Source organism: Enoplosus armatus, chromosome 3 (assembly GCF_043641665.1).
Source record: "Enoplosus armatus isolate fEnoArm2 chromosome 3, fEnoArm2.hap1, whole genome shotgun sequence".
NCBI lineage: Eukaryota > Metazoa > Chordata > Actinopteri > Centrarchiformes > Enoplosidae > Enoplosus > Enoplosus armatus.
The window spans coordinates 2,855,810-2,876,707 of NC_092182.1; the positions used below are offsets into that span (position 1 = coordinate 2,855,810).

The 20,898-nt window shown below is 44.6% G+C and overlaps 1 protein-coding gene across 3 annotated transcripts in view; it reads left to right on the top strand.

The window, feature by feature from the left end:
- Positions 1 to 20,898, top strand: part of cadpsa (Ca2+-dependent activator protein for secretion a) — a 134,992-nt gene that overhangs the window by 101,776 nt on the left and 12,318 nt on the right. For all 3 annotated transcript variants that reach the window (XM_070902006.1, XM_070902007.1, XM_070902008.1), the window contains 5 exons: positions 67 to 214; positions 2,861 to 2,935; positions 3,641 to 3,724; positions 4,429 to 4,461; positions 6,953 to 7,060. In XM_070902006.1, the coding sequence (XP_070758107.1) occupies positions 67 to 214; positions 2,861 to 2,935; positions 3,641 to 3,724; positions 4,429 to 4,461; positions 6,953 to 7,060 (448 nt within the window). The remainder of the gene's footprint in view (positions 1 to 66; positions 215 to 2,860; positions 2,936 to 3,640; positions 3,725 to 4,428; positions 4,462 to 6,952; positions 7,061 to 20,898) is intronic.

Sequence of the window (20,898 nt, forward strand, 5' to 3'; positions counted from 1 at the left end):
CCTGGGTGGGGTTTACATTCTGCAGTGAAAAAAACCCCACACACATTTCCTTTTCCTTCTCTAAAGGACGCGGGCAGCGTTCGAGGCCAAGCTTCAGAAGAGCAGCCGGGCCACAGACTTCCGCGTGCCACAGTCCATCTGCACCATGTTCAACGTCATGGTGGATGCCAAAGCCCAGTCTGCCAAGCTGTGTGCCATGGACCTGGGGCAGGAGGTAGGAGACGCCGAATACGTCCTGGAAACTCATTTTCTTTTAAAAGAGTCGGATCCCTGTCATTGAGCAAATCATTTGATCTCACTTGAAAAGTTGACACCTTCCGTTGACTCCTCAAGGACATCATACAGTTTCCTTGTTTAAATCTCACATCACAGAGGTGTCTTTTTTTTTTTCTTTCTCCCGGTTACTTGATTACAGCTTTTCTTCCATCTTTCTGTCTTTCTTTGTCTCTGACTTGTTTCACAGTATTCACATAATTTTACATGTGCCATGTCACCTCTGTCTTTCTCCTTTTCTGCTCCCCCCCCCCCCCTCCTCTCTCTCTTGTGAAAGTTTGTTAGAGACTGGGTAAGTGTGGCTATGAATTCAATTGAAATCTCACCATCCGGTTCCCAAATGTATAATTAGTCATCAGTTTTCCCTGTCTGTCTTCCTCCACTTGAATTGTTTGGATTTCATTAGCATATGTGTAGATAGTATTGAATATACATGGGGTAGAAGTGAGAGATCTCATATTTCGCAGAATCTCGAGACTGATACCAATTACTGACGATGAATTCATTATTGCTAAGTCCTTCGCTGTTCTGTTGGTGCTACAAGGCTAAACAAAAGGATTCCTCGAAGTGATACCGCCTTCTGAGTTTCCATGACAGCAGTTCTTCAGCAGGACTAATCATTCCATTCATCAAGTCCTTCACTTGGCGCTGCTTTATAGGAAAATCTTGGGGGTCTTGAAAATGGTTATACATTAATTTAAATGAAACTAAAAAAACAAAAAAAAACAAAAAAAAAAGGATTTATAAATTATGATTGATATAATGCAATTATATATAATAAATAAGAAAATGACAAAAAAGAATAGAGATTCATTATTTAATGGGAAAAAAAAATGTTTAAAAGAAATAAAAGATGGATTCATTCTTCAATCTGCATCTCCATTTAGCAGTTGTGATTTTACATTATAATAATAGTAATGAGTGCTGTGCTTTCCTAACATGTGTGTTTGTTCACATTAATGTCTCTCCTTCTGTCTCTGTATTCCCTTACAGTATATTGCTGAAATCCTTTAGTATTTAATTCAGGGGTTCGACTGATAATGACTTTTACAAAAGCTATCCAGTTACTGTGGTCAGATTCATTGTGTGCACTCTATGTACTATACTATATATGTATATTTTGATTGAAGGCTGTGGCCACTGAAGTCCCCGAAGTATGGAGGCCCTGAGAGGCATGTAGAAAAAAGAAATTCCATATTCCATTTTCTGATCTAAAATGTTTTCTCTCCTGTGTTTATGACTTAAGAACAGATGAAAAAAAAACCCCCTCAGAATTAAGTTCCTTAATTACTTTTTTCATCTGTGAAATCATTTTTGCCAGGATAATTTTGTTTTCATCCAGGTGAGTTTTAATTTAATTAAAAGAAAGATGACGGTAATGTTGCATAACATAATTTAGACCAGACTTGGAAACAAACTGGATCACCAGATTTTTTTTTCCTCACTTGCCTCTCAAAGCTTCCATACAGAAGTGCCAAAAGAGGTTTAAATATTTAGCAAGAAGATTTCAGCTAATGAAAAGCTGTTATATTGTTGGTACAAGCCATTATAATGTGGGAACAAATGAACAAGTGTTGCGCTCAGGCTAATGAAAAAAAGAACATTAATATTTGGTAAATCATCTTGTGCACGCACTCAATTTGCCCCCACCAGAAACAATAAGATAATAAGAACAACAAACTTTGGGTGCTCTGGGTGATTCAGTATTGGTGTGCAGAAATCACATCTTAGGCAAACCCTTGTTAGAGGAGCTGCATACAGTTTATTATTCTTAATAACCAGCATACTGCTGTCAAATTAACTACAATACCTGTTCTTTCTCGGCACTAACAAAATTACTGTAAACAAAACAGATCGTGATGTGGTCGTGATAATAGTGCTAATGTTTATCAAAATTAAGACCACATCACCATTCATTCCCATTGCAAAGAAGATATTCAAGTCCGATCCAATTCTTATATTTGCCTAAATGACACAGCTGCCCAGTGTAGTCAAGCTACAAGCTGAAAATGAAATAGTTCATCCAGAAAGAAATGTTTGTGCCAAAAATGCTCAGCACATAAACACATACATAGCAGCAGAAGATATGCAATGTACATTTAATATGTATCAGACACATTGAAATTACATTTGTGGCTACTACATCTGGCACACTTTATTTTTCATGAGGTACTTGATCCAAATACTGAAGGTCCTGGTTCGAAACTAATCAAGTCGATCAACTTAAATTATTGATATGATAAGAATGAAAGGATTGAACCGGGAGAGAAGAGACTCCTGAAACTGAGTGAGGGTGAGTTTCTTCCCTCATAAATGATCTTTGAGCACAGACGCCCGCTGCAGAGAGCCCCCATGCCCGACCACAGACAAGTCGAACTTTGGCCTGCTACTTACACACGGAATTAATGTTAATTAGTGACGGCTGATATGACCTCCCACCAGCGACAGTGGAAATCCTAATATAAACAGGATGTGAATTAAAATAAAACATGTCCATTGTTTCCCTTTAATGTCACTTCATGGCGGAGTTACAAAGTGTGAATAAGAAGAGTAACACGTTTTTTTTGTCCTTCTCTTCCTTCTGTAGAGACAATACCATTCCCAAATTGACAATCTGATTGAGGAGACGGTGAAGGAGATGATAACTCTGCTGGTAGCTAAGGTACAAAATAGTACAGCGTAATTGTACACCATGGATCGATGACAGGCATCCAAGGCACAGGCAAAGGGTCCCCAGGAGTCAGGGGACCTGGACCAGAGCCAACAAGTGATTGTCACTTTTGTTGGAAAGTCAATCAAAAGATCGCAAAGAGACACAAAACGTCCACAAAGAAATGCAAAACAACCACAAAGAGACAACAAAAATGTCCCACAAAGGGACAGAATGACTACAAAGACATGCAAAACAACTACAGAGAGACTCAAGGAGACTCAACATGACCAAGACGAAATGCAAAATGACTACAAAGAGATACAAAACAACAACAAAGAGGCACAAAACAAGTACATAGGAACTCAAGGAAACAAATACAAATATACTCAAAACAATGACAAAGAGACACAAAACAACTTCAAAGGGACTTAAGGAGACTCAAAACAACCACAAAGAGACTCAAAACGACCATGAAGAGACACAAAACAACTTCAAAGATACCCAGTAACGACAAAGAGACCCAAACCGCCCACGGGGACACTCAAAACAACACAACACACTAATTCAACACTGAATTGTAGCACTATTGTAATTAATTGTTTTTGGCCGTCACCTACCTACCTTTACTTTTGATACTAAAGTACATTTTACCATTAATACCTGCCTGGCTTTTAAAAGACTTGATTTGTTCTCTCTCTCTCTCCTCTTTGTCAGTTTGTGGTCATTCTCGAGAGCGTGTTAGCCAAGCTCTCCAGATATGACGAGGGAACGCTCTTCTCCTCCTTCCTATCTTTCACAGTAAGTGGCACATATACATACCTCCGTCGCCATCCTCCGTTTCTTCCTAAAACACCCTCCAGCAGATTACTCACCAGTTTCATTGTCGGAGATACGACAACGTTCCAGTGGACATTATCAACATCGGATTTAGCAGATTTACCTCCTGGTTTAACTTGAACAATTATAAAAGACATTGTGAATATTTTCACTTCTGGGGTTCTGTATCTGTATATACAGTGATTTATTTTCACTGGCATATCTTGGGATGCCATGCTGTTTTAATATACTATATAATAACATTCTATATAAAATATTCTTATAATTGATCAATTCACAATTCATTTGGAAGCAGGATCTTGTTTGTTGGATCACAACATCACAACAAACACGCCTTTTAAATTAAATTTAAGGACGACTCAGTCCCGCGTTAATCCGTCATGCTTGATTTTGATACAGCTTGACCTTCTTTGAATTCTCCCCGAGCACCAAATAGCTTAACACCTCAGCTGGTTTCCCGCAGTATTACAAAAGCCAGGTTATTGAATTTGTGAGTGCACTTTTGCAGTTGAAATCGCCACATGAGCCACTGTCGCATTTTAGCAGGCGCTAAACCACACGGGCTGGGCAGTCTCACCGCGGCAGCCCGTGTCCTGAAAAGTGGTGCCGCAGCTGGATCCCTGACTGTTTTTTCACCCACTTCTCTCTCTCTCCTTTATGTCAAGGTGAAAGCCGCCTCAAAGTATGTGGACGTACCTGTAAGTGAGACATTTTCCTGTCCATCCCCGTCATGTGTGTGTGTGTGTACTAGCTTAAATGCCTTCATCCTATAAAATACATGCATCTGTGACTAATCTGCTTCGTCAAATGTCACTAAACAATTAGTCCAGGGAATTGGTGAATTTAATGGCTCAATTTTGTCTTGTTGTGCCGACTGAATATGATTTAAATTCACTCAGCGGTTAATTATTCACGTGAAAGTCGACCCCCGAATCATAGTCAACAATAGCATTTTGTTCCCTAGTGGCGCGTGTGTGTTTGTGTGTGTTTCCTGTGCATGTACAAATATTTGACCATGCTTTCACATGTAGAATCATAATCCAGATGGTCTTGGTTGTCGTCTTTCCACATCGAATATCCCCGCGCTTCCTCCCCCCAAGTGTCCATTCATATGCATGTGGCCAGACACTGACAGGCAGCCATGCCTCGTGCCTCTCTCTCTCTCTCTCTCTGCAGTACACATTGTGAGTCCATGTTGTACAACACATGCCCACTCTGCTGTCAGGGTGGTGGTGGTGGTGGTGGTGGTGTGTGTATATGTTTGTGTGCGCATCAGATCTGTATTAGCTGCCAACACTTCGGCCGTAGCAACATGCCAAATTTCAAATTAATGCCTTGTCAGTGAATGTGACGAGGCACTGTGTGCGCTGGCAGGGGTCGCAGTTTCCAGCCCAGCACGCTAATTGTGTCCTTAATGTACAAAATTAGAGTTTCGCTGGTAAAAAAAGACACTCATTTACACATTGCAAGCGCCATTGCAGATGTGTTAACCAAGTTAAGTAGCGATTAGCGAGGAGCTCTTTGAGTGAATCTGTACGGGTTGGAGAAAAGAGAGAAGAACCGAGACCAAAAGGTTTAAAGAGGGCGCTATCCTATCTTGAAAACGGTAAGATATGTTGATGTAAGAAAGAGAACTAACATGCCGTTTACAAATGCATTGTCCTCAGTGAATATTTTAGATGTCAGAATGGCAGGCCTCCTAACAATCTGCTCTCCCCATCAAACCCAACTGGGTGTCTCCGGTGCCCCTGTTCACTTTGCACATGCCCAGACTGTGAGAGTTGGTTTCTAGCCAGGCTCAACTCGCTGACAAGAGCTGACTGAAGAACATGAGTGCCCCATAGTCCGGAGTCTGCGTCCTTGTAAATGAAACACTTCTTTGGAGATGCAAATGTTCCTTTTCTCCGATTGATAACTGAGAATTTCAGAGAACCATCTCAAGTTGAATGTTAGTATAATTGGCCTGCACTTAAATGATGTGAAATACATTTGTCACCCGATGTACCCTTAAAACAAGACTAAGAGTCTACACCCCTGCTGGCAGCTAAAATGCTCACAATGACAATGCAAACATGCTAAAGCTAAGCAGGTTTAACGTAAACCATTGTCATACTTTAGCCTATTGGTGGGCTAACAATTGTTAATTAGCACTAAACACAAAGTACCACCGTTGTCGTTTGTTTTGCATAACAAGGACAAATTCCAAATTTTGGCCTGATGATGGTGCCAGGTGAAAAGTCAAAGGAATCCTGAGAGGAACGCGAATGTCTGAACCAAATTCCATGGCAATCCATCCAATAGTTGTCAAAACTTTCCCCTCAAAACCGCGAGTGTCAAACTCAAAGGTGGTGCTAGATGAAAAAGTCGGAGGATCATTGGAGTCAGTAGGATTCATCCTCCGGGCACCATGAATGTCTACACCAAATTCCATGGCAGTCCATTCAGCAGTTGTTAAGATATTTTAGTCTGGACCACGGAGTTGGAGGGACCGCCAAGACCTTCACTGCATCACTTGAGCCATGCATGGTTAAAAAAGAAAGAAAGCCAGTATTGTCCACAATTTTAGCAGGACTGTTTTAACTTTGAGTTACTGTTTGCAGATCCCCAGAGCATGAACCGTCAACGTTTTTGCTGGGCATGTTCATGCTCCCCAGTTTATTAGCCTAACCTTTTTTTTAAATTTATTATTATTTATTGACCTGCAGTCTCATTTTATGACATTCTCAGGACAAAAAAAATTCACACTTTCAGGAAAATCGGCAGCATTTTGTTCATTCTGTCCAACACTTTGTATTGATGGGGTGTGATGAAAATTGTAGCCTCCAGGGGCCACTAACATGGCTTTAGACCTTCAGTCTTGTTATATCCATTGCATTAAAGACTAGATGCTCAAAGTATATTTTAAAAAAAAAAACTCTCCAGATGTCCTCAACATAATCATTGAATGCAAAACACTATACAGACTTGTTTAGGGATTAACTTTGAAGAACGTGTTTTAAGGGATTGACCATAGTTCTTTGTAGTTGTTGGAATATTTATACTTTTGCACGCGTTTGGCAAATATAATTTCATTTAGATTTCGATAAGATAATATTTTTGCACTTCACCAGTTGGCTGAGCAAACGCCATTTTCTCTTTTTCCCGCTCTTTCTCTCTCTCTCTCTCTCTCTTTTCCCTTCTGTGCCGCAGAAGCCGGGGATGGACGTCGCTGACGGCTACGTGACGTTTGTTCGCCACTCCCAGGACATGCTGCGGGAGAAGGTCAACGAGGAGGTGTACATAGAGAGATTATTTGACGTGAGTGAGCCACGGCGACTCCTCTCCCGCCAAAGGGGGGCTTAGCGACGGCAGGGTTTCATCCCCTCCACCTGTGTTTTACTTGTGAGATAAACTCGGCGGAGTGAGCCAAAGTCACGTGATCGCAGTCACGTGACAGCTGGCAGAAAGGTTCTCGATGTCCATGTGAGCTTCAATATGAATGCAGTGCAACGCAGAGAACGGAATTCTTTGCACTTTTATCATTTTCAGACAGCTTTGAAAGGACTATTTCAGAATGATAACAATAATTGGAATTTGACATATGGGAGTTTATTCTTCTTTTTACATTTTTCACTCCTCAATAATGATTGATTTTCCAAAATGCATGCAACATGATTGACACTACTGGTGAGCTTGCGGGGTCACTCCCAGTCTCTTTTTTTTTTGAACGGCATAGAAAACAAATGAAAAGGTGTTCTATCTTTACATGAGACCTGTAGTTTCGTGTAAAGTGGAACATGGTCTAAAGTGATGTAAAACAGTTGAAGGGGCACGAGGCATGTCATTGTCATTTAACTTTTCGGACCCTGATATTCAATTTGATTCCCCACAATTTTGCACGTTTATTCCACACTGCTCCTCACCAGGAAAAAATACTGCGCTGGCTGTTTGTGCAAGTACCTAAAACCACCTATGGTTGCATTTTCAGCATTGTTTTTTCTTTTACAAAGACCACAATCTTTCCCTAATCTTCACCAAGTAGAGTCAGTTGCCTAAACCTAACCAGACGTTGACCATAGAGAGGCGGCAGACCAGAAGACACTCACATGGGTGGGTTGGAGGTTTGGAGGGCGATGACAAATGAAGCTTTTTTTGCAGTTTAGTTTGGAGGCCATTTCCAACACTTCATGTGAGTGACATCACAGTAGCTAGTAACAGTGGTGACTGTAAAATTAAATATCCTCCCCCAAAAAAGTGAATTCTGATGCAAAACAAAACCTGAGTTTTTAAAAATGCACATCACTTCTCTGCTTTCTCGCGTGTCATCTCGTGCAGATTCATGTCCTTTTGGGTCTTTTTTGCGAGTCACTTTGTGAGGCCGACTGTACCGGCACATCAGCGCCCTTCTCCGCAGCCCACAAAACTGTAATCAACTCGAGCTGTAATCAACTCGCAAAACAGTCCCATGGCTCTGTTTGCCTCCATTACGCGAGATGAGGTCAAGCGACATCAAAACAATCAGTAAATCTCTAAGCCTCGCTGCTGAGCCTCTTCTTAAGTCAAACTGGAGGATTTCTCCCCCAAAATGTGCTGAAACAATCCCACGCAGCCGGATGAGTTGCATGTTGTATATTGAGCCGCAGCTTCACTTGTCGAAGTTGGGCCAGTGTTTCAAACGCTGCCGTCTTCTATTCCTTTGTCTTGTGGCGTTTGTGTGCGGTTCGTGCTGATCTTGAGGAGGGATTATCCTAAGCGGCGCTCTCCCTCTCTCTGAATCAGCAAACAACAGTTAAGGCAGTTGACAAAAGGGGGCACAACAGATCACTTTGAGAGATGGCTTAACTATCCGCCACACACTATCCTTTTTTTTTTTCACGGCGAGCAAACAGGTCCTCTCACCAGCTACTGGCACATTTGGCGGATCGCTCAATCTTTATGCCACAAGGCGATAAAAGTGCAAGACGCTGGCCGCAGCAACGCATCTTGTTACGCATCTAGTAGTACTTTCACAGGTCCCAGATCTCCTACGGTGTTTAGGCCGTCATCTAGTGCTTAAATTGATTACAAAAGAGGATGTATCAGGACCTGGCTGGCTAAAACCCCTCAGGGGGGGGGGGGCACCATACTATGCAGTAGTATTACTGGGTGTAATCTTTGATCTCCAAGTGAACAGGACCCAGCAAACATATTTACTCCAACTCCAAAATCCAAAAATCAAGTCCTTTCTAAACTTGGACAGATCTTGATGACAAAAGTCGTCTCTGCCCTCATCGCCTCTTGTTGGACTTTGGGATTTCGCTTTATCCAGGGCTCAGACAGAAGTCCTATCAGCTAATCCAAAACACTACTCCTACAGCTGCAGTTGCTTTGGTCTGTTGTTGTGGTAGCCGGCGAAGTCGCCGGCCCTCGCGAATAAGTACGTGACACTTTGTAATGGAAACGGACGTGTTGTGATAACACACTCACCAGGTTAGTCTGGGAGCGCGGCACCATAGCTAAACATGAAAAAAAAAAAACAGGAATATCCCAACAAGATCATCTGGATGAACTTGTTGGCTTGTTTGCAACCTGTCTCACCGTCTCCGTGTTCGCAGATCTCGGCAATTGTCTCGGCGAGTAAAAGACGTCCTGCGATCTGCGAAAATAAGTTGAAATACACCAGAATGATCCTTCGTTTGGGTAACGGGATAATGGAATAAATGACTTGGTGGCTTCATCAATTAGCCGCATGAGCTGAAACGGGAGGGAACGGAAAGTGGGGAGAAAACTGGCTGGGCTGGGGTAAATGCCTCTGCAGCTGATGGAACTGACGCCCTCACTGTTTGAGCGGCCGACTCTCTGCAGACTGAACAGTGTCGGCACGTGCACACTCGCGTCTGTCTGCCCGTGCTGTTGTGTCGCGTCGAGGCCCTGAGGTGTGATCCGTCTCCTATCCTCCTCCCCTCCTGGTGCGCCTTGACAGGGGGTGACAGAGGGGTGCCCACTTGCTGGATGTTTGCTGTTTGTTGCTGCGTCTCGACCCCGTTGCCTCGCCATGTATCCTCTTTTTCCTCCGCGAGAGCCTTTCTGCCAGGATTCGTCTCCTCCCCGCTCCTCTTTGTTGTCATTCGGTATCAGTTCTCCCCGCGGCGTCACCGAGGCCGATGAAGGTGTCTCGGGCTGCTCTCTGCAGCTCTGTTGTGCTTTTCTTGTCACTCCACCCTTTTCTTTTCTTTTTTTTTTTTTTTTTTATCTACTCCTCTCTCTTTGTTGTCTTTTTATCTGTCTTTTAAGGACGGCGACACGCAAGACGAGGCATAGTGCTCGACTCTCAAAGGCAGAGTTTCTTTCTATGTGTCTGATGTTTTTACAATAATAATATTCATGCAGTTATTATTATTTTGTTTTTTATAAAACCAAACTAGAGTGGATGCACTGTGTGCTAATGGTGACACCACACTATTGTGGTTAAAGGCCTTTTTTAAATTTGGAAACCTCCAGAATGAGACACAAGAAAAGTAGTGTAGAGGAAATACGGGACATGCGGGCTGTTCTGCTAGAAGTGCTCGATAAGTATATACTAAAGGGTGAAGGTCTCTTCTAGCTGACACGAAGGGTCACTGCGACGGGTTCTAAAGCCTCGCCACCCCGACAGGAATCTCAGAGCGCCGTGATGCGAGGCGTCTGAGGGGAGCGGTGCACGCGCCATGACGCAAATGGCAAAACTGGAAGCGAGCTGGATTCCTGCGGCTGAGAGCCCAACGCTGAACTGCAAGGCACCCACGGCAGGATATGACGTCAAGCCCTCGCGCCAGGCGCAAACCCAGCTGAAGCGCGGTGCGGTCCGCAGACGTGCGCGCACGCCCGTCGTTATGTAAATCGTCTCCCCGCTGCAACACATTCAAGAACAGTCGGAGGGATGCGAGATCGACAGCTTAATGAATCGAAGCTGACTCAACACTTTGTCTTGATGTGAGAAGAATGTAACAACAGAGGGTAGAGCCGTGGTGTGTGTGATGAAGTGTGACGAGGAGGAAACTGTCACCGTGTTTACAATCCCTGTATCATTAATATCTATATTCATATAGATATATCTGTCTATTTGTCTATACTTTGTATTTTTAATCAGGTTAGAAGTTTTCACTGTATTTCACACAGTTTGTTTCGTGATTTTATTATTCTTCACTCTGACACTGTAGAAGTAGTGATCAATTAAAAGCAAATGCTCATGAACCCCCACAACTTAGAGCATTACAGGCCACCAAAGTAAATAGCCCTGTGTGTGTGTATATGTGTGTTCTGTTTGGGGGGGGGGTGGATTTGTCCTCTTAGAATAAGGTCAGGGTGGACTCCCCTTAATCTTTGCTTTGTTAGGCGCCCCCTCCCCTCCCTTGGAGGGCGGCTGACTTCATTTATTTATCTGTTTTGTCCGTTTCCTCTGGCGAGGATTACAACCTGTGTCCCATACATGCTCACAATAAGGCGGCTCGTTACAAAAGAAATATCGCTTCGCGGCTCATTGCTTTTTTTCCTTTCCGTCCTTCCCCTGAAATGGCATTTAAGTTTGTCATTTTTAAAACAGGGCTCACGCCGCCTCCGTCTTAGCGAGGCGCTTCATCTGTTATCTAATCCATGCCGATCCCACGAACGTTTGTCACTGGGGGTGAGGTTGCCCCTTTCACCTGTTTGCCGCACACGAATCAGTTTGTTTTCTAGAATGGAAGAAGGCGTAAACAAGAAAGAAACAACACCGGAAATAACAAAGTGCTTGGAAAAACATTTTCACCCGCGTGCGTACAGTATATTCAAATGTGCTTTTTCACGACTACAAAGACGTTGCATGATGTTTTTGTGACCCGCCGGGGGTACACTTTATTTTTTTTATTTTTTGTTTTTTATGCTGGCTGACGAGATTAAAGTCTTTAAATCTTGCAACGGGCCATAATGTAGAATAAAAGAACCCCATCAATGCCATAACAGTTGACCGTGAAGAGATTACATTTCAAATCACATCAATCGCATCAAGTCATTTAAGCATGTTTCATTTCACACATCCCTGCCAGATCCGAAGATGAACAGCAGAGTGTGTTTGGTCCGGCCTCAGCCGGCTGAATAGAACAGAATAGAATAGAACACGATCCCGCCTCTCTGAAATTGCAGGTTAGAGGTGGGAGATGTGACACAGGCTCAGCGGAGACACTTGCGCCTCAAAGCAGTTTTAAGGTTTCTCAAACCTGTTTGGCTGCCTCCTCCCGAGACGCTAAGCCCAGGGTTACGTGTCATTTTAATTGGGCTTCTGACATGCGTTTATCTTGAGATGCCTTCTAATATCAGCCGGAGTAAGCAGATTACTTCACTGTGGCCTCATCTTTTCTAAATATGTGTCAACACTCGTTGGAGAGTGACAGCAGACAGGCCCATATGTGGTCTAATACCGATAATTTTAAACAAACAGCAGCGTCTCAAGAAATGAATCATAATCTGAGACATATTAAAAGTGTTAATACCCGTGTCCCGACATAGATTGGCGAGAAGGGGTCTTGGTGGAGCAGGACATTTTTAATTGATAGTTGACCCACTTCTTCTTATGGGGAGGGGGGGGGGGGCGCTTTCCACTTGTTATTTTTTCCTCCTTCATAACATAGAATGTGTTGCTTTTTGGTGTTTAAATCAGATTTACTTTATGCTATTTTGCTAAGCACAATCCTGAGCAGCAATCCAATCACGGAATTGTTTTAATATTATCTTTTTCTGCTGTTGTGAAAATTGCTCTGAAGGCAGGTGTCTGTGGCGCCGTGATTAAACTGGCATGGAAATCCCCTGCAGAAAGGTGGCTGGTGTGAAGTTGCTTTTATTTCCTGACCTGGCGGCTGCCTGAGGTCATGTCCGTATTAAGCAGATACACTTAAAAACATTTTTGCTTCCACACATTGGCGGCTTTCTTCCCTTCGGAAACAGCTTATTCGAAGAAAAAAAAAAACATTATCCAGAGTTGGTATATTTTAACTTTTGCATTAAAGTGGGTTGTCATTGACTTTCGGTGTTGTTCTCTCACATTATTATGTAGACATAAAACAGTGGTGTCACGTGGAAGTTGGAGGCAGTGCCTGTGGACCGGCAGACACTTTTTTTTTTAAAGGGGGACCAAAGCATTTGTTCTTACTATCAAGGTATCATACTGCTCGGTGGCCAAAGTGCTGGTGAGGCCAGTTGTCAAACCTTGGATTCAGGAGGAGCAAAGATGATTCCATTCAGGTTGTGGAACAGTGAACCAGCCCTTTATCCTCGCAACTATAGAGGAGACATTTGCCCATCCAGTCTATGCGTGTTTCGTGTCCCTCTGGGTATTTTGCTGGGGGTACCGCAGGAGTAGGAAGTAGCTACAGCTACCTGGCTCCACCATGCAGCTGGGTTGTGCCTCATTACCGGCCGAAGTGGGCAGAGAGTCCAGTATGGTAGCTTCAGGATTTCATGTGCATTTTGTGGATGATGTGGTTGTGTTGTCTTCATGAGACCGTGACTAGTGCACACTGGGTCAATTTGCAGAGTGTGAGGTAGTTGGGATGAGAGTTTGACTTTGAGTGTGGCGCCATTGTTTGTGTTTTGCTTAGCAACTACCCCAAGTGAAGGAGTTCAAGTATCTTGGGGGTCCTGTTCATGAGTGAGGGTAGGATGGAACACAAGATCAACAGATGCGTCGGTGGGTTGGTCTATTGCAGGGACACTCAACTTGCTTTGCCCCGGGGCCACTTTTGCAAAATGACAGAAGGCCAGGGGCCAGTTAATAAACAAACATTAATAGGCCTCAGGCCTTTCTGCCAGAAAGCCTTTCTAACACGTGATTAATTATTGTGAAATGGTTACAGTTTGGTTAGGTTTAGGCACCAAAACTACTTAGGTTAGGTTTAGGAAAAGATCATGGTTTGGGTTAAAATAATAAGTCAACGTTGACTTTTGGTTTCACACGGGACACGACTAGCGGCCTCCTGGGTGAAAGTCCTGTCTTTTTGTTGTCGTCTTCCTGTCAGAAAGCCCTGAAGGCAAACTTTAGCTTCACGCATTAGCTTGCTAAGACTGTCAAGAGATGACAGTTGCTCATCAGACTGTTAACCGTCTTCTAACCAGATGGTTGTTCTCGGCAATTTTGTTGTTCTGATGGACAGATGAGTAAGTTCAGACGCACACGCCAGCGCTGACGGAAAATGAGGTAAACTTTGTTCAACCTAGCATTAGTCTTTTACTAACTGTTAGTGGGATCATCAGTCTTGTCCCTAGGAACCCGTGTTTGGTGCGACTTTTCTTTTCTTTATTTGCTGATTTATTTATGCCTCACATACAGCATGTTGTGAAATCTGTAAAAGTAGTTTCTTTATTTGCGTGTCTTTTGTGTATTTGCACTGGTTTTGTTTATTTATTTTTATTAAGCGCCAGAGCATTGCAATCTCTTGGCCACCGCACAAATGAGTTGAAAATGGCCTGAAACTTTTACTGTAGTTTGGCATTTTGTTTGGTATGATGAGATCCGTATTTTTTTGCGTGTGTGTGTGTGTGTGAATGGCGAGAAATTAATTTGGTCCCCCCCCCCCCCCCCCCCCCCATGGTTTAGTTCTTGAAAGAGTGGCTGAAGAGGCCCAGATTAAGATAGATGTGCTTAAATGATACTGAGGGGGGGGGGGACTTAGTACGGCACAGCCTGGGGATCATTGATTAAAAAAAGCCATGTCTTTAGCCTGAGCCAAATCCAGCCTTGCACTGATATACCACAGCTTCCTGCCCCCCCCCCCCCCCTCACAGAGGCCATGCAACCAACATGCCAGCCAGGTTGGGGGGGGGGGTTGAGAGCAGGAAGACAGAGGAAACAGAGATGGTGCTGTAGAGCCAGTAAGTCTTAGAGCCACCCCCCCCCCCCACCGTGGGCTGGAGTTGCAGATACTGGGATTACACAGGTCAATTATACACTTAATCTGCCTCCGCCCGGAGGGGATTAGGAGCGCAGCTCATTGATTGATTTGAAGTATTTCCGTTGACCTTGGGCAGTTATCAGATTGTCAAGCGTGGCAAAATTGCACTTCTGTGTGACGAAAGTTAAAGCGCTTTTTAATCGCTGCTGCTCCCCCCGCCTCCTTACTAACCGCTGGACGGCTGCGGCGGAGCGGCGCGAGGGCAGGGGTCAGATTGAGCTACAGATTGGGGAATTTGAGATCCACAAACCCGCCACCGTGACCAAAGTACAACTGCGGCAAGTGGATGTGTGTGTGTGTGTGTGTGTGTGTGTAGGGAGATGGGGGGGGGGGGTTAATGGTGACAGAGAATGCCAGCAGACTAGCGGGTGATGGAGCTGCGAGTCATACCACTTGGCTGTCCGGGGACGCTTCACCACTTTGCCGGCTCCGGTCATGAACTGCCGGCCCCACGGCCACGCCAAGTGAACAGTTTAATCAACGCTGAGCTCAGGCAACACGCAAACTTAACTCCCCAAGCCCGTCAGGCGCCTTATTCTGCTCGAACGACTCGTTCACGTGAGGATAGAATAAAGAGAACGGTGCAATCATGGAAAGAGTGAAAACAATTATTAGAGAAATTGAGAGTGCGGGGAATCAGCATTGACACGACTTCATGACTGGAAAGTAAGAAGTAGAAATATAATACAGAGTTGGAAGATTTTAGAAATATTCCAGTCGAGGAAGTGTTATTTTTTGTGATCAAATCATCTGTTTTGATCAAAAGATTTAGATCAAAACAGATAATGGTTTGTTTTTTTCTAGGGCTGGGTAATACTGTTGAGATCCGTATGATATTTATAAGAATTCTGATACCAAGTCTGACGCTGATGCTGTCTTGATTAGAGCTCAAAAGATTAGTTGATTAATTGATCGGTCGACTGATAACAAGGCAGCAAATGCGCAATCACCTGCGAAATGATTCAACGGATGTCAGACAAAACTCTAGCAAAACCTAGCTGGTTTTATATTTGCCTTGAATCAGAGTGGATTTAGTCAACACCATTTCGTAAAGTGACATAAAGTGTGAGGTCGTCACGTCGAAACGCTGCAATTCCACAGACAGACAAAGTTCAATGATGTATCCCACTCGTAAACAAAGTTCTGTTTTTCTTACCGATGCAAATTAAGAAACTTTTTAACCCATTACATCAACCGGCATCATAGCTGCAGTTTATCCCCGCGCTGTTTTTCGCTGTGGGATTGGCTTTTTCCACATCAGTTTGCTTGTTTCTGAGAGACAATGGCCAGATGTCCTTTACCCTCCCTCCCACAACAATATGACTGCAACACTGCGTCGATGTCCTCTTGTTGTTTTTCATGCCAGCCAGTAATCTCTTTTAGGTTGAAGCAAAACGACTGTAAAAAGGATTACGACAGCCAATGGGGAAGGAAAATAATGGTCATAGGCATAAGGTCACAATGACAGAAAAGAAGGCCAGACGAGCAGGATAGGTTAGATTGACTGTGTGTGACTGTTCAAAACATGCTCTGAAAAGGTTTCACTTCCGTTTAATGAAGTCTGTAAGCAGCTTAGAGTCCCTAATAATTACTGAGACAGAGCATTTTGTTTCCCTGCTCCGTTCCTTTCGGGTCTAAATCCTCTGTGAGCATTCCCGGCGCAGCGTTGCCAGGAGGAAACAGCTAAGGGCACTAAAGTCCCGATCATCCCGAGAGGAGGGAAATACAAGTTTAATGGAGACTTCTCCTTTGTCGGGTCCCGCTGGTTTATTGATGAGGGCTGGCGGGGCAAATTGATTGAGGACGCGCATGTCATCTCCCGGGTCTCTATCACCCTTTTTACAGCCCCCCCCCCCCACCCTTCTATCCCTCTTTCTGCCCGCCTTGTTAAAAAGGGAGGTACGGTGGCATTTGTTTGATTAACTTGTCTGACAAAAGTGACAGCTGCTCACGGCCGTATGTGGATGAGTGGCCCAGCGCCGCTCCCTCTTTGTACATCTGTCAGAGCCGGAGCAGGGCAAGCAGGGTGAAAAGAGACAAATTGGACCCAAAAAGAAGGCCATTCACCTTCCCCAGACCCCCCTCTGGTGCTCCACCCCTCTATCCCATTCAGGTGCTCTGCGGGACCCTCAAGTGCTTGCTGGCTTATTCCATTTTCACTCCCCCTATAGAGTTCCCTGAGCCCACAAGTGCTTTAGCCCTCTTTTTCCTTCCCTCAATCCACCCCTAAGCGGCTCTTTGTAAGTAGAATGGCTCACTTTTCTCAGGGCCTGAAGCTGGCGGCTTTTTTTCTTTTTTTATTGTCCACCACAGAGCTTTTCTGTCGCTCATTGTATGTTTACTCAATGACTGGTCGCTGACCGTAATTCCAACTGTTTAGTTCCTCACAACATGCCCCCCCTCCCTCCCATCCCCCCCCATCCCCCCTCCACCCGCCTCCCCAAATATACACCCATCCCTTCTCCAAACCACTGTGTTTTCATGAAGTTGCTCCTTATTTAGTCTCTCTTGTGCGTTTGAACCGACACTTGCTCGGAGAAGGAGACGGGGTGTATTGTAAGAGACCTGGATAGCTGGTCTGAAAAGAAACCCAGACCCGAGATAAACATTTACCTTTCTCCTGCGATGCTACGCCCGGGGTTGACTGCCGTACCAGTTCCTCAACACTCCTTTCTGGGTCTTTTAACCAGCTGCCCGGCTTTTTTTTTTTTTTTTTCTGTTGCTGTCCCGGCTGTGCTCAGACTGTGGTCAGTGGTCAGCTGTGGTTCGCCTTTTGTGTCGCCGGCACAATCAAAACAGTTTGAGACCTGTGAGCTCGTTGAGCCCCCAAAACTTTACTTTAGCCGTACTTTCAGAGCCCCTCTGCTCCTTCCTCCGCCTCTGACATACTTGAATGAAAGAAGGGGGACTGAAAGAGAGTCAGAGGATGACAATATCCAGTACAAGATGCTGAGCCCCATTGAGCTCCTGTGAAAAGCCCCCTTTTCTTGCCTGTCCGCACTGAGGCAGATACATTTGAAAACATGTTTATGTGTCACACAGAGCTCCCTTCATACTTGCGTTTTCACGCGATTTTCTAACAGGATGACGCCCTAACATGGCGCGCACACACCCATACAGAGTGCACATGGAAAGAGTAGTCACTTTCGTCCATTCCATGCTGGCTCTCATGTGGCTATAATCCCTGGGGGCTGCAGTTCAAACTTGTTGCTCGTTGAATCGTCTGAAAGCCCCTTTGCGATCGCCAGATTGAACCAGGACATTCATAGTTGGCAAACACGATCGTGCTCCAGAGCTGTCGTTTGTTGTAGAGTGCGCCTGAAGGGTCTCAGCGAGACTGTGGTGCGGTCTGTTCTCTCATCTCTTTCTGACAGCTGTACAAGTATAATAGCGATTTGACGAGGGATCGTAAATGCTACTTGCTAAGCAGCAGGAGGACACGCGGCAAGGTCCCGGCTGGCCCGGAACAGGAAAAAGGGGACACTGTGGTTACATGGTCGGCATCTTAAAATCCTCGAACGCCATGAAGCCCCGCAACAAGGTTAAATGTGTTTTTTAATGTAGGATTTTTTGAATTGTTTGCCTTACCTTTAAGAGCACAAATGTGTAGTAAAATCTCATTTCTTATGCACAGAGAAAAAAAACAAACATTTGATAAACCATCAAATACTGTGTGTGAGTCAGTTTTAAGTTGTCGGTAAGTCATGGCCCAGAATGGGCTTTCATTCATGTTTTATCCGTCTTATTGCGCAACAAAAAAGAGGACAGAAACCACTAAAATCAGACCAGCCGTCTCCCTACATTTTCATCTTTTATTCCATGTTAGCTGCTTACAGTATGAATATCCAGCAAAGCACCTATACGTTCGGCGTGTGAGCGAATAGGAACTTGCTTAAGCCTTGTCATTTTTAACTCTACTCGGGCGCTGTCAGATTGTGGGCTATAAAACAGGCAGAAAGGTTCTACATTCAATCTAATAAATACAAAAAAAATCGAATTAGGGGATCAGCATCGCATCAGATTAGATGGATATTAAAGTCAGCAATATTGAAAGGGTCATGTCTGAAAAGAGCTTAATTTACTATTTCATCAAGTTGGGTTTGTGGTGGCCGCAGCATCCCTTGCACACGGTCCTGCACCTGTGAATTTCTGTGACATGGACTCCTGCGAAACTAGACTGGACCGAGCCGGCACGTAATTTCAAGCTGATCGTGCGATCTCGAAGCTCACGTGGCATCTACGGCGGCCTGCTCGCTCAAGCATGAGCCAGGCTTCACTCATGCAGCGAGAGGACATGTCAGTGACAACACCTGTCGTGTGTGACGCGCCACGCCCGACATATTAAAACGAGCGACCGCTGAACTGGAGGTGACAGAAAGTTGGCTGGAGTTTTTAAATGTACCCAACTTGAACCTTGATATTTGTGAAACAGCTCTGGTTTTGGGGAGTTGGAGTGCCAGCTTAGAAGGTCGGGGGGGGGGATGTATTTCCAACTCTGTTCACGTTCGAGTGGAAGTGGCCTCGGGGGTGACATCATCCAGTGTAAGGCGGCGAGCCCCATTCGCTGCCAAAAACCTCCATTTGTTCTCTGAGGGTCAAGCTTAGTCCTGCGGTTGGGTGACAAGGTGAGCGCGGAGCTTGGTGGGGCGGGGGCTTGTCGGCATTGGCACTGAGATTCGGGGTTCTAGCGGGGAGGGGCTCCCGGGCCTATTGTGTGAGTTACTATGGTAATTGAGTGTCGTCATCAATGGGCCCTCTCTACTGAGCTGGTGCGTAGGACTAGAATAGGCCAGCGGTGGGCTCTGAAAGGCAGAGCAGGTAGGATTAGACAAGCCCTTTGTCCAAAGTGCATAATGTCTTGCAGTCAGATTTAAAGCCCCCCCCCCCCCCCTCCCCCCCAGCCTCCCCACCCACACCAACCTTATCCGTATTTGTTTCCTCGTCTCTGCGTGTGCGCATATGTGGGTTATGTGTGTATACCAGCGTAAGCATGGGCGTTTGAAAGAAAAAGTAGTGTTGCTTTATGGCACTCAGCGGCCTCCCCTCTCCTTCACAAGGAAGCCTGTCACTTGGCATTAGTGTTGCCGCACCAGCAATCATCATTCCATGCCTCCTGCTAATTGCAGGGTCTCAGCAGGACATGCTCGCTCTCTCTCTTTTCACCCACACACACACACACACACACACACACACAGCTTACATACATGGCCTTAGTGTAGCAATGGCAATAACTTTTAATCTCTTCTGTATAGACCAAGTGGTCAGGTAAGTGGTTAAGTTCTTGCATATCTTTCAACAATGAAAAAGAATATATATATATACACAAACCTCCTTGACTTTGTACAGGACTGTAGTCAAGAACACGCTTGTCCAGTCACAGGCACTTTCAAGACCAGGATCCAGATGTTTAAGAGAGAACGGAGTAAGAATGTGAGCAAACCAGTTGTACGAGCGATCTGAGAGTGATGTTCGATTGAGTGTTTTTTTGGTTTTTTTGCAGTTTGCAGCAATTTGTAAAATACCAATCACAGGTGCATTCATAATTGCATGATTAATTATTTCCACTGGAGGCATAATTTCGCTGCCCTGTTAATGTCCCTTTCATTTGATCCTTTATTGCGGAGCACTCCGCAAAGTCTGTTTCGTCTGTAGAATGTCGCTTCTCCTTTGCCGCTCTTGTATATTACATTAAAGCGTTGATGATGGAAATCAGGCTCGTGCATTTCCATGAAGGACTGAGGTTTATAAAAAGCGAACCACGCACATGTGCAGTTTTATAAATCAGATGATGCGCTCTCGCTCCAGGTCCGGTCAAGTCTGAGCGCACATTCGGTCTAAAAGGGGACAGACCAAGACTCTGTGACCCAAACGAGAGGAGACGAAGAATAGTTTTCTCCTCGTCTTGACACACCAGATTGGGCTGTGTGTAAAGTCTGATGCGATGTAGCTCTCTCGATAGAAGCTATGCAGTATTAGCCTACACTCAAAGTGGAGAGTCACTCTCCTGAGTGGCTGTGTTGTCATTGTATTATGGGCAGAGGGAACCCGAGTTTAATTAAAATGATGGCATTTGTCAGCTTGTCAACATTTAGCCGGCATAGACAGGCAGCACTGTTAAAACGCCAGCTTTTTCTAGACCTTAACACAATAAAGGCCCTTTTTTTTTTTTTTAAATTGAAACTCCAAACAAGTGGATGTCAGAGGGAAACAGACCCC